The 13780-nt window shown below is 45.6% G+C and overlaps 1 protein-coding gene across 1 annotated transcript in view; it reads right to left on the bottom strand.

Annotated features, from left to right (window-relative positions):
- Positions 1-527: 527 nt before the first annotated feature.
- LOC106589763 (aspartate aminotransferase, cytoplasmic) overlaps positions 528-13780 on the bottom strand; it is a 13484-nt gene continuing 231 nt past the window's right edge. Inside the window, exons 1-9 of the mRNA XM_014180090.3 lie at positions 13751-13780; positions 9149-9330; positions 8728-8851; positions 6326-6438; positions 5966-6070; positions 5696-5846; positions 5329-5494; positions 4824-4966; positions 528-4496 (exon numbers count right to left, since the gene is read on the bottom strand). The exon at positions 13751-13780 is cut by the window's right edge and continues 231 nt beyond it. Coding sequence (XP_014035565.1) covers positions 4357-4496; positions 4824-4966; positions 5329-5494; positions 5696-5846; positions 5966-6070; positions 6326-6438; positions 8728-8851; positions 9149-9330; positions 13751-13780 — 1154 coding nt within the window. The 3' untranslated portion in view covers positions 528-4356. The remainder of the gene's footprint in view (positions 4497-4823; positions 4967-5328; positions 5495-5695; positions 5847-5965; positions 6071-6325; positions 6439-8727; positions 8852-9148; positions 9331-13750) is intronic.

Below are 13780 nucleotides of genomic sequence, written 5' to 3'. Positions count from 1 at the left end.
AGGTGGGAGGAGATGTGACGCACTCTGACTTCAAGCCACTGCTTTCCTTGACGCACACAAACATGGGCGTGATCTATGGGGAGACTCAGTGGCACGGATTTGCTTTGCCTGTAAGGACTCCACTGAACCGCTTTGCCCCTCCCACACACATCCTTATGACCTGACAAATAGCTGAGCTGAAGAAATCAAAGAACAGAGAAACTAAGCAACTCAGTCTCATGCTCTCAGAGAAGATATTTATTGGTGAGGGAGACAGAGATTCAGCAGATATATATACATCTCTATCAGAGAGGAAGAGACAAAGCGAGAGGGATAACTGGGTCAAATCTGTCTTCTCCAGCAGGTGGTGCTATTTTGTTTCTTTCACCCACCAAGCGAGGAGTTTTTGTATGGAGGTCAATGAGTGTGTTGAATTTGGTTAACAAAAAAAATGTATGGCTTATTTTCTACCTGAGGTTTACTTGATCTAATCGAAGTTTCGTAATGTTTAGGTTGTTACGAGACTGATATAAGTAGGACACGTGAAATCCCGTCAACTTTGAGAAAAACAACACTTTATATCAGAGTCGTCTCGAGATGGGTATGCATATTCATGACATGAGGCCAGCAGCATAGCATCTCTCTCCATTGAATACAGGCGGTTGACGTCAACAACCCTCATCAAATATTCTAAAAAGTTTTAAAGTAACGGGATGTATCCACCAATCCAAAGAGAGGAACAGACGGACAGCCGTCGTTCTACACTCTGGACAAATCCCATTGTAAGGGTGGAGACATACAGTACCAGTCAAAGGTTTGGACACGCCTACTCATTCAAAAGTTATTCTTGATTTTTACTATTTTCTACATTGTAGAATAATATTGAAGACCCCAAAACTATGAAATAACACATCTTTATTTTATTTATTTAACTAGGCAAGTCAATTAAGAACAAATTCGTATTTTACAATGGATGGCCTACCCCAGCCAAACCCTAAGCCAGACGACGCTGGGCCCATTGTGCGCCGCCCTATGGGACTTTCAATCACGGCCGGTTGTGATACAGCCATTGAATAGGTGTATCCAAGCTTTTGAATGTTACTGTAGATCTCATTATATCAACATCTCTGTTATATAGATTAAGGGACAGAATGTGGGAATTTAGGGATGGTTCAATGGTTTACAAGATCTTCAGAATATCAGGGTTCAGGATATCAGACCTCCCAATGAATGTTTTAAAAACTCCTCAATAAAAAGATTATTCTGGACTCCTGTATTGACAGTGTTCTTTGTTTCCTGCACTTCAAGCCCCAATGTCATGAGAAACACTCAAAAAAGAGAACTTGCACAAACAAAATATCATTATTTCTATCCTGGCTCTCAGAAGAACTTTCCTACAACATAAGAATTACAACATACTGTGAGAAACAGGAGGGCAGTGACCTATACTGACTGGGTCAAAACACTACACGCACGGATAACCACATAAAACCCCTGTTTTGATTCCGGGTTGTTTCTATGTTGTTACAGCATTTGTATCAGCATGACTATGACACATGGTGGTGTGTAGACATGTATTCAAGGCTTCGAGTCAAAGTCCCTGGAAATACATTGGTATTCACTTACAGACACTAGCTGTGAGCGCATTTCATTTGTGCAATTTTGAACATCAGATGTATATCATTGAGATGGTAGCTACTGATATTAGTGCAATAATAACACTACAGACAGAGATAGCATCAGAACAGACTGATTGAGCAGACCCTTAATTAAAATGTCAAAAAAAAGAAAAAAAAGTGATTATTGCTCTCTGATTGAGAACGCTTTGAGAACAGTCCTATTTGTCCTTATTGAACACACCCCGGGACTTTGAGAACAGCTTCCCCAACAGAGCGCTCCATAGAGCTTAGGTCTGAGGTAATACAGGATTTTTACTTCAAGTCCCCTTGCGCTAAAATAAACATGATTGTAAATATAACGTCCTACATCTCTCCTACATATATTTAGTGCGTGACTGATTTGGTCAATTGATTGTTTCACTCTAGTACTTTTTCCAAGTCAAATACTGTTTACTTGGGTCACAGTTAAGATTTAGCGACATTTGCTCTCAAAACCTATACAGGTGGTAAGTCAAACAGAATAGGGAATGTGCATTTTACAATAGGAATGGAATCATCCTAACTGGGTCGTTCTTGAATTGTGGTGGTATTTGCATCTCTTGCAACCATGAAAAACACAAATGACAAATAGTTACACATCAATATAACCAAAAACATTAACTGTTTATCAATGATAAAACATATTTATTGTCTTTTATACTGCAAAACTTTGTTTATGCATTGTTTTTAAAGTACTTAGGGTAAGAAAATTGGATTGTCCCAGTCGTGATGTGTAGAGTTGTACAGATATGTTTTGGGGATTTAGATGTCTGTATTATTTTTAATGCTAGAAAGTGAAAAAAAAATGGTATTGTATACATCAATAAAAACAAAAGGAGGCTATTAAAATAACTATTTCTTTTAAAATAGTCCGTCTGTCCCTCAGGTGTCTGTCTTCAGTGTTCCAGCCTTGACAATCACTCATTGCAAATATAAACAAGACCCTTGAACATTCCCTCCAGTGGTAAACTTATCGGGAGGGGTCTATATTAAAGAGAATTGTTCATTAATCACACCCTGTATGTCATAAATTTGAGGATTCCATTGATACTTTGATATCACGAAATCCAAAGTGTCCCTCGGTGTTATTCAATTTAAAATGAGGGGAAATGACATTGTGAGCAAAATGAATCATATAAAAAAATGATTTTCAAAGAGCAAATGACTTTAGATTTGAGTATATGTTGCATCAATTTAAGAAGAAAAAAAATCACCTAAAATTTAACCTAAAATTTCTCATTAGTGTTACCGTCATTGGTGTTACTGCTCCTACTGATGGCACAATGTTATCATAATGTCATTAAGCGGCCACCTTAGTTGATTTAGAATGGGAAGATATACTAAAATACATTTAAATAAAAAAAATATAGAATAATTAAGTAGAATTTTTGGCCAAAATGCCAGGCCACAATGCCACCGCAATTCAAGAACGACCCCAGCAATACTAATCACATGGTAATGTTAATAAAATGATTAAGCAATGGAAGAGCATCATCACCAGCACTGCTGGAGCGAGTCTAATACACCCAGATACACTTGGCCTGTGTCTCAATAGTTTAAACACTACAGCTTATTTTCCATACCTCCTTTCTTGTGTCCTTCCCTCCATGATCACTGATCTGGCTGAACATGACAGGTGGAAGAAACATCAGTTATAATGAAGGAGATGAGGAAAGGAAGCCATCTCAAAGTGTCGAGAGACAGCCGGTCAGTGCCTTAGTGTGGAACCACACAGCACCTACAATGTCCTGACACAGACTGCTTATTCATGACACCACTGAACACAAACACTCAAAGGAAAATGACACATCTCTCCACTGCAAGCAGCAGTGATGAAGACACACACAGACAAATTATTTACACTTCTCTTTAACTGTTACGCTGCCTTGTGCATTAGTTTAAGGGTTAAAATAGAATATATCTGTAGACCGGCAATGACTTCATCAGCTCAGCATACAGTTGTGCGCTGGGAGTTAGGAAGGGGGCTTCTGTGTGTTTGGTCTAACACAGGGGTGGGCAAACTTTTGGCTCGAGGGCCACATTGGGATTTTGAAATTCAATGGAGGGCCGCATTTCTTGGGGGACCAATTGTTTGTTAAAATCAATTTGCGGGGGCCTCCGAGTGATGCAGCGGTCTAAGGCACTGCATCGCAGTGCTTGAGGTGCCACTACAGACCTGGGTTTGATCCCAGGCTCTGTCACAGCTGGCAGTGACTGGGAGACCCATAAGGCAGTGCACAATTGGCCCAGCGCCGTCCAGGTTAGGAGAGGGTTTGGCAGGCCGAGATTTCCTTGTCCCATCGCGCTCTAGCGACTCGTTTGGCGGGCCAGGCGCATGCACGCTGACACAGCCGCCAGGTGTTCAGTGTTTCCTCCGACACATTGGTGCGGCTGGCTTCTGGGTTAAGCGGGCATTGTGTCAAGAAGCAGTGCGGCTTGGCTGGGTCGGGTCGTGTTTCGGAGGAAGCACGGCTCTAGACCTTCGCCTCTCCGGAGTCCATACGGGAGTTGCAGCGATGGGACAAGACTATAACTACCAATTGGATACCACAAAATTGGGGAGAAAAAAATATATTAAAAAAATATCTATATATTTTTTGTAAATGTCTCGCGGGTCGGATGTGGCCCGTGGGCCGTACTTTGCTCCCCCTTGGTCTAATACACTATACACACACACTGCTGGTGGACGGGGGGGCAGTGCTAAGGGCATTGTAGTCTTCTACATGACGTTGACAACAGTCTTGTGGATCGACTCGGCCACATAGTCGATGTTGTTAGTGGTCAGACCACACATGTTGATACGACCGCTGGCCATTAGGTAGACACTCCTCTCCTTGATCATGTACTCCACTTGTTTAGCTGGACAGAGACAAAATATTAAAACGGTAGGAACAAATCAAATGGTATTTATCAAATGCTTCATAAACAAAACAGGTGTAGACTAGCAGGGCCCTTTACTATATGAATCCATATGTGCTATTTCATAGTTTTTGTCTTCACTATTATTCTACAATGTAGAAAATAGTACAAATAAAGAAAAACCCTTGAATGAGTAGGTGTGACCAAACTTTTGACTGGTACTGTACATACAGGTAGTGATAAAGTCACCAAGCAACAGGATAGATAATAAACAGTAACAGCAGCGTATGTGATGAGACAAAAAGGTGTGCATACGCGCGTACTCACGGTTGAGGCCAGTGAAGCTGAACATGCCGATCTGCTGTGTGATGTGGTCCCATGTTCCTGGCGTTCCCAGAGCCTGCAGTTTAGCCTGGAGTGAAGCCCTCATCAACAACACACGGTCTGCCATGGTCTTCACATTATCCTTCCTACAACAGGGAGAGGGGGGGAGGGATGGAGGAGAGAAGGAAGATGGAGGGAGGGAGAGAGAGAGAGGAAGGGATGGGAGAAGGAGCGAACGAGAGAGAGAGAGATGGAGAGGATATATTTTAATTACAGGAGGTTGCTGAGGAGAGGATGCCTCATAGTAATGTCTGGAACGGCATCAAACAGGTGGAAACCATGTGTTTGAGGTGGTCAATACCAATCCATTGATTCTCTTCCAGCCATTAACTCTGAGCCCGTCCTCCCCAACCAAGGTTCCACCGGCCGCCTGTGATTTCAACGTTTTAACACTGGTGTAGAACTGTTGGACGTGCATACACTACAATGGACCTGTGTGCGTCCCCACCATTCAGCCAAGAGTTCAGCTGTGTTGAGTGTGATGGCGACCAGCCTGGCACCCTGGGAGGGAGGGTTGGACCAGGTTACCCTGACAATCTTCTCCATCTGAGACAGAACCCTCCTCACGTTGTCAGCATCCCGAGCTACAACGGTCAGGTTCCCCACACGTTCATCTGACAGGAGACAGAATCTTCATTTTGGGTCTCTGCAGTTTACAGATTACATTATGTAGAATGAAATGTGAAACGTGAGAGGTGGGAGTAGGAATAAATACTGTAGTTTGGTTTCATTTATGTTTCCCTGCATCTTACTGTGTGTGTGTGTGTGTGTGTGTGTGTGTGTGTGTGTGGGGGGGGGGGGTCTGTCTGTCTCACTGTAAAGGCCAAAGTTCTTGGAGAAGGACTGGGCACAGAACATCTCAAAGCCCTGGGTGACAAAGTAGCGCACTGCCCATGCATCCTTATCCAGACAGCCTGACGCAAAGCCCTGGTACGCAGAGTCAAAGAACACAAACAGCTTCCTCCTCTGGAGGGGGAGAGAGAAAAGAAAAAGGACAAAGATTAAAACATCTTCAGAAATTACAAAAGATGTCATGCCCCCCAAAAAAAACGTATTTTCTTATAATAGCGTGTACACAGTCTTACCTTCATGACCTCAGCCACCTGCATCCACTCTACGTGTGTAGGGTCTGTGCCGGTGGGGTTGTGGGCACAAGCGTGCAAAACGAAGATGGAATGCTTTGGTGCAGTCTGGGACCGGGGTCAAAGGTCAGTGTTAGACTACAGGACAGCCAAATGACAGAGTACTGAGAGCTGATACAGGAAGTTGGTATCGTTAAAGCTAAACATATCATCTTTTCAACAGTGTGTAAAAAGCTAATTTACTTTCAAGGTAGACATGACCATTTCTGATATTAAATATTCACTATTGTGAGGTCAGCTCAGAGTTCGGGAGCCGGTCTGGTCTCCATGTCAACACCACCTGTTCAGAGGTCAGCGGCTCACCTCCAGGTCAACTAGGAAACCGCCAAGATCCAGTCCCCGCTTCTCTGCGTCCCAGTACTTATAGGGACGGACGTCCTCGAACCCAGCGTTGGCAAACACAGCGTTGTGGTTCTCTAGAAACAAACAGTAGAGCAGGTTTTTATAACACTCTGCCTTTTCCCTAATAGAGAATTATTTTCCAAATCATGTCTTTATAGGCCTCCTTTGTAACATGAGCTGAAATGATTTGATGGCTCTATTGCAGAGCCATGGACCAAAATAAAAAGTAACATGCTGTAAATCACCTACTAATGAAATATTAAGAGAACAAGCAGAAGCTCCAGATAACATAACATATCAAGGCCTGCCGGGTGGTGCAGAGGTCTAAGGCTCTGCATCGCAGTGCTAGAGGCATCCCTACACACCCGGGTTTATTCCCACGCCTGGGAGACCCATGAGGCGGTGCATAATTGGCCAAGCGTCGTCCGGGTGAAGGTGTGAAGTTGAACGGAAAGGCTGGAGCAACGAACCGCCCTTGCTGTCTCTGCCTTGCCGGTTCCCCTCTTTCCACTGGGATTCTCTGCCTCTAACCCTTTTACAGGGTCTGAGTCACTGGCCTACTGGTGTTCTTCCATGCCGTCCATGGGAGGGGTGTGTCACTTGAGTGGGTTGAGTCACTGACGTGGTCTTCCTGTCTGGGTTGGCGCCCCCCCCTTGGGTTGTGCCATGGCGGAGATCGTTGTGGGCTATACTCGGCCTTGTCTTAGGACGGTAAGTTGGTGGTTGGTGACATCCCTCTAGTGGTGTAGGGGCTGTGCTTTGGCAAAGTGGGTGGGGTTATATCCTGCCTGTTTGGCCCTGTCCGGGGGTATCATCGGATGGGGCCACAGTGTCTTCTGATCCCTCCTGTCTCAGCCTCCAGTATTTATGCTGCAGTAGTTTATGTGTCGGGGGGCTAGGGTCAGTCCGTTACATCTGGAGTATTTCTCTTGTCTTATCCGGTGTCCTGTGTGAATTTAAATATGCTCTCTCTAATTCTCTCTTTCTGTCTTTCTCTCGGAGGACCTGAGCCCTAGGACCATGCCTCAGGACTACCTGGTATGATGACTCCTTGCTGTCCCCAGTCCACCTGGCCGTGCTGCTGCTCCAGTTTCAACTGTTCTGCCTGCGGCTATGGAACCCTGACCTGTTCACCGGACGTGCTTGTTGCACCCTCGACAACTACTATGATTATTATTATTTGACCATGCTGGTCACTTATGAACATTTTAACATTTTGACCATGTTCTGTTATAATATCCACCCTGCACAGCCAGAAGAGGACTGGCCACCCCTCATAGCCTGGTTCCTCTCTAGGTTTCTTCCTAGGTTTTTGGCCTTTCATGGGAGTTTTTCCTAGGGAGTTTTTCCTAGCCACCGTGCTTCTTTCACATGCTTTGCTTGCTGTTTGGGGTTTTAGGCTGGGTTTCTGTACAGCACTTTGAGAATATCAGCTGATGTACGAAGGGCTATATAAAAATAAATTTGATTTGATTTGATTCCTCCAACACATTGGTGCGGCTGGCTTCCGGGTTAAACAAGCAGTGTCAAGAAGCCGTGCGGCTTGGTGGGGTTGTTTTTCGGAGGACGCATCGCTCTCGACAAAAAGGTAAATAATAATAGAATAAAACAAAGAATAAATACACGATGAGTAACAATAGCCTACAGGGAGGAGGTCAAGTTGTCTCATCACCACTGTGTCATCAGCAAACTTAATGATGGTGTTGGAGTCCCGCAGTTGAGGGTGAACAAGGAGTATAGGACGGGACTAAGCACACACCCCTAAGGGGCTCCCGTGTTAAGGGTCAGAGTGGCAGATTTGTTGTTGCCAGGGTGTCTGGGATGATGGTGTTGATGTGAGCCATGATCAGCCTTTCAAAGCATTTCATGGCTACAGATGTGAGTGCTACGGGACGATAGTCATTTAGACAGGTTACCTTGGCGTTCTTGGGCGCTGGGACTATGGTGGCCTGCTTGAAACATGTAGGTATTACAGGCTGGGTCAGAGAGAGGTTGAAAATGTCAGTGAAGACATTTGACAGTTGGTCAGCGCATGTTCTGAATACGCATCCTGGCCCTGCGGTCTTGTGAATGTTAACCTATTTTAAGGTCTTACTCACATCAGCTACGGCGAGCAAGATCACACAGTCGTTCGGAACAGCTGGTGCTCTCATGCATGGTTCAGTGTTGGAATTTAGCTCGTCTGGTAGGCTCCAGTCACTGGGCAGCTGGTGGCTGGGTTTCCCCTTTGTAATCTGTGATAGTTTGCACGCCCTGCCACGTCATATCTGTCTGATTATACAGCTCCGGATCAACCGTACGAGCAGAGATGTAGACACCTGTTTAATTTTGTCATTCCAGTGTGCGCATGTGTGTGTGCCTACCCCAGGTAGGCGCTGAGACGTAGACAGGTGTTTTCATGTTGTCGTTCCCGTTGTACCAGCGTCTGAGAAACTCGGCCCCCATCTTCAGAGCACCTGTACCCCCCAGACATTGCACCGCTCCCACCTGACAGAGAGAGCAAGACACAGACATACAGAATGAGAGAGAGAGAGCGAGAGAGGAGGATAGGGAGAGAAGAGCAGGAAAGAGTGAGAGAGAGCGATAGGGAGAGAGGTGAGAGAGGGATAGGGAGAGAGAGCGACAGAGACCGAGGGGGTGGAGGAGAGACACCAGATAAGTGACTTAACTGTTTAAGAGCAATGTAGCTCACCGGTACTAATTTAAATGCAAATTCAGCTCAATATATGCATGATCGAGCACACACAACACAACCCACCAACACAACCTCATAAACTACCCTACCCTGTTCTCCTGGATGGCAGGGCTGTCTTCTCCCAGGGCGATCTTGGATGCAGAGGACCTAAACTCAGGCAGACCCAGGATGGGCAGGTACTCATGGTTCAGACTGTTGTCTGCTACGATGATCTTCTCCACCTTCTTAACCACGGGCAGCACCCAGGGCTGGCCCTCATCTGTCCTATAGGCTGGAGGGGAGAGACAGGCTAGCTATAGCGGCTGAGGAGGGATACAGTGTTTCCAATATATGGGCCTGATATAGCCTACTAGATAAGTGTTTTTACTAGAGTTGTGTTTGCTTTATGTTGTACATTTTGTAGTAGCCCAACTCTGGCCCCAGGGCTTTCTCTGCAGCTGGCATTACTGCCCTGGTGAGCAACCCATCCAGGAGGAGCATTACTACCCTTAGGTCTCTCCCTACCCTTAGGTCTCTCCCTACCCTTAGGTCTCTCCCTACCCTTAGGTCTCTCCCTACCCTTAGGTCTCTCCCTACCCTTAGGTCTCTCCCTACCCTTAGGTCTCTCCCTACCCTTAGGTCTCTCCCTACCCTTAGGTCTCTCCCTACCCTTAGGTCTCTCCCTACCCTTAGGTCTCTCCCTACCCTTAGGTCTCTCCCTACCCTTAGGTCTCTCCCTACCCTTAGGTCTCTCCCTACCCTTAGGTCTCTCCCTACCCTTAGGTCTCTCCCTACCCTTAGGTCTCTCCCTACCCTTAGGTCTCTCCCTACCCTTAGGTCTCACCCTACCCTTAGGTCTCACCCTACCCTTAGGTCTCACCCTACCCTTAGGTCTCTGGCGGGCAACTTCATGTGTATTTTTGACTGTTAATTGTATGATATTGTTTAACCCATGTGTGTTATACGTGCTGCACTCGTTCCCTGGTAAATTGTTATTTACAATGACGACCTGTTTCCTAATTGACTTACCTGTATAAATAAAGGTGAAATAAAATTCCAACTTTGCAAAGGTTTGTTTTAGTGGTTTAATCAGATCAGGACACAACCCGATACAAATGTCAGACTACAGCCGTACACTTTCCCCTGCGGTCCTAAACTCCAGTCAGCCAACACTAGTAACTTACTGAGTTAACAGTGTTATTGAGCTAATGAGGAGAGGGCACGCCTGTCTGTAACATGATCTTATCTGCTCACTTATTGACTGCAATAGTCTAAACATACTTCCATTCACATCCACTTTCTAACAGAGCAAGAGGCCTAATTTGTGACTGAAGTTCAAGAGAAAACAGATATTTTCCTAAGTGAACATGGGTCCATCTCCTCTATTGGGGCGGCAGGTAGCCTAGTGGTTAGAGTGTTGGACTAGTAACCGAAAGGTTGTTAGATCAAATCCCAGAGCTGACAAGGTAAAAATCTGTCGTTCTGCCCCTGAACAAGGTAGTTAACCCACTGTTCCTAGGCCGTCATTGAAAATAAGAATTTAACTGACTTGCCTAGTTAAATAAAGGTTAAAAAAAAAAAATTAAATAAAAAAATGTGAGCATTCTAACACTAGGTTATCTTGGCTATTTCCAGCCACAGGAAGGGATTACTTAAGCAATAATGAGACCCTAGAAACTCCTGACAACGGTTGTTCTGAGGCCCGAGGAAGATGAATTTCCTGCCTGGGCTGCGGGACAGTGGAATTATGAGATGAATACGTCATGGCATTTCTCAACGCTAATCCTGTAGTCCTGAGAGGCCAAGCAAGCGGTCACAGGCAACACACACACACCAGGACTTCAGCCTTTTGGCCTCTGCGCTGCAGTGTTATATATTAACAGCACCACACAAAGATCCAGTAAGAAGAACACACACAAGGTGTGAAGTGGCTCCGTTCCACCCCACTACTGGGGTATATTCTAGCTAGTAGGACCACTACTGGGGTGTATTCTAGCTAGTAGGATCACTACTGGGGTGTATTCTAGCTAGTAGGACCACTACTGGGGTGTATTCTAGCTAGTAGGATCACTACTGGGGTGTATTCTAGCTAGTAGGATCACTACTGGGGTGTATTCTAGCTAGTAGGATCACTACTGGGGTATATTCTAGCTAGTAGGATCACTACTGGGGTATATTCTAGCTAGTAGGATCACTACTGGGGTGTATTCTAGCTAGTAGGACCACTACTGGGGTGTATTCTAGCTAGTAGGATCACTACTGGGGTGTATTCTAGCTAGTAGGACCACTACTGGGGTGTATTCTAGCTAATAGGATCACTACTGGGGTGTATTCTAGCTAGTAGGATCACTACTGGGGTGTATTCTAGCTAGTAGGATCACTACTGGGGTGTATTCTAGCTAGTAGGATCACTACTGGGGTGTATTCTAGCTAGTAGGATCACTACTGGGGTGTATTCTAGCTAGTAGGACCACTACTGGGGTGTATTCTAGCTAGTAGGACCACTACTGGGGTGTATTCTAGCTAGTAGGACCACTACTGGGGTGTATTCAAGCTAGTAGGACCACTACTGGGGTGTATTCAAGCTAGTAGGACCACTACTGGGGTGTATTCAAGCTAGTAGGACCACTACTGGGGTGTATTCAAGCTAGTAGGACCACTACTGGGGTGTATTCAAGCTAGTAGGACCACTATTGGGGTGTATTCTAGCTAGTAGGACCACTACTGGGGTGGATTCGACCTAGAGTTCTCATAGGATCAGCGTAGAGGATCAGCGTAGAGGATCAGCGTAGAGGATCAGCGTAGAGAGCGTGAATGGGAGTGAACTGCTCTATGACCACGGTCCATTGATCTAGCTACAACTAATACTGATATGACCATGACTCATTTACTCCATCAACAACTACCGGCCTGTTCCAGTCTGTTGCTACGGCAGTGACAGAACTACTTCCTTGGATGACTGCCAACTACAGGTTATAGACCTTGCTATGCTAACTGTGCCGACCACCCGTCTCAGTCCCCAGTATCTATGCTGCAATAGTCTATGTGCCGGAGGGCTAGGGTCAGTCTGGTGTAATTCTCCTGTCTTATCTGGTGTCCTGTGTGACCTTATGTATGCTCCCGCTAACTCGCCTCTCTTTCTCCCCCCACCTTGTCCTGGACCTGCTGTCTCGACCTCTGAATATTCAGCTATGAAAATCAACAGACATTAACTACTGAGGTGCTGACCTGCTGCACCCTCTATAACCACTGATTATTGTTTGACCCTGCTGGTCATCTATGAACGTTTGAACATCTTGAAGAACGACCTGGTCTTAATGGCCATGTACTCTTATAATCTACAACTAGCACAGCCACACTTGGCGTATACGCACTACATTTTTCATGGCTATGATTTGCTTGCTTGTTGAGATTTCTGCTCTTCACTCCGTTGTCAGTTCAGTCTACATTCACTGCTCTTAGTAGCAGAAAGCTGTTTTTTTGTCCTTCAAGGCAGCTGATGACATTAGGCTGCGTTTCATTTTATTATGGCGGTTTGATAGCGGGGGAGGACCTAGTAGTCTGCAGTTCAGGTTTGATAGCGGGGGAGGACCTAGTAGTCTGCAGTGTTCAGGTTTGATAGCGGGGAGGACCTAGTAGTCTGCAGTTTGTGGTTTGATAGCGGGGAGGACCTAGTAGTCTGCAGTTTGTGGTTTGATAGCGGGGAGGACCTAGTAGTCTGCAGTTTGTGGTTTGATAGCGGGGAGGACCTAGTAGTCTGCAGTGTTCAGGTTTGATAGCGGGGAGGACCTAGTAGTCTGCAGTGTTCAGGTTTGATAGCGGGGAGGACCTAGTAGTCTGCAGTTTGTGGTTTGATAGCGGGGAGGACCTAGTAGTCTGCAGTTTGTGGTTTGATAGCGGGGAGGACCTAGTAGTCTGCAGTTTGTGGTTTGATAGCGGGGAGGACCTAGTAGTCTGCAGTTTGTGGTTTGATAGCGGGGAGGACCTAGTAGTCTGCAGTGTTCAGGTTTGATAGCGGGGAGGACCTAGTAGTCTGCAGTGTTCAGGTTTGATAGCGGGGAGGACCTAGTAGTCTGCAGTGTTCAGGTTTGATAGCGGGGAGGACCTAGTAGTCTGCAGTGTTCAGGTTTGATAGCGGGGAGGACCTAGTAGTCTGCAGTTTGTGGTTTGATAGCAGGGGAGGACCTAGTAGTCTGCAGTTTGTGGTTTGATCGCGGGGAGGACCTAGTAGTCTGCAGTTTGTGGTTTGATCGCGGGGAGGACCTAGTAGTCTGCAGTTTGTGGTTTGATAGCGGGGAGGACCTAGTAGTCTGCAGTGTTCAGGTTTGATCGCGGGGGAGGACCTAGTAGTCTGCAGTGTTCAGGTTTGATCGCGGGGGAGGACCTAGTAGTCTGCAGTGTTCAGGTTTGATCGCGGGGGAGGACCTAGTAGTCTGCAGTTTTTGGTTTGGCTATTTGTTTCAAGTGTATTAGTCTATAAATAAAACTCTTTGCCAAAATTCGTAATCTCTCTCATGTCTTATTCGACTAGTTGTTCTGAAATGTGTATTGCTTGTCTACATTTTACTCTGTTTAATATAACACACATACATTAATTATTCATTCCGGTTGCCTATCCTGACGTGAAGTTCGTTCTGCAGAAAGTATTTGAATCTAGTGATAAAATGAAGGAAATTAGAAAGGGGGACTGGTCATATTATCATGTTTCTTACCTCCAACTCCGAGGTTCACCTTCATGGGGT

The sequence above is a fragment of the Salmo salar genome, chromosome 28, assembly GCF_965601325.2.
Source record: "Salmo salar chromosome 28, fSalSal1, whole genome shotgun sequence".
Lineage (NCBI taxonomy): Eukaryota > Metazoa > Chordata > Actinopteri > Salmoniformes > Salmonidae > Salmo > Salmo salar.
The sequence above is the reverse complement of the archived record's forward strand: the minus strand, read 5'-3'. Positions and strand labels throughout refer to the sequence as shown.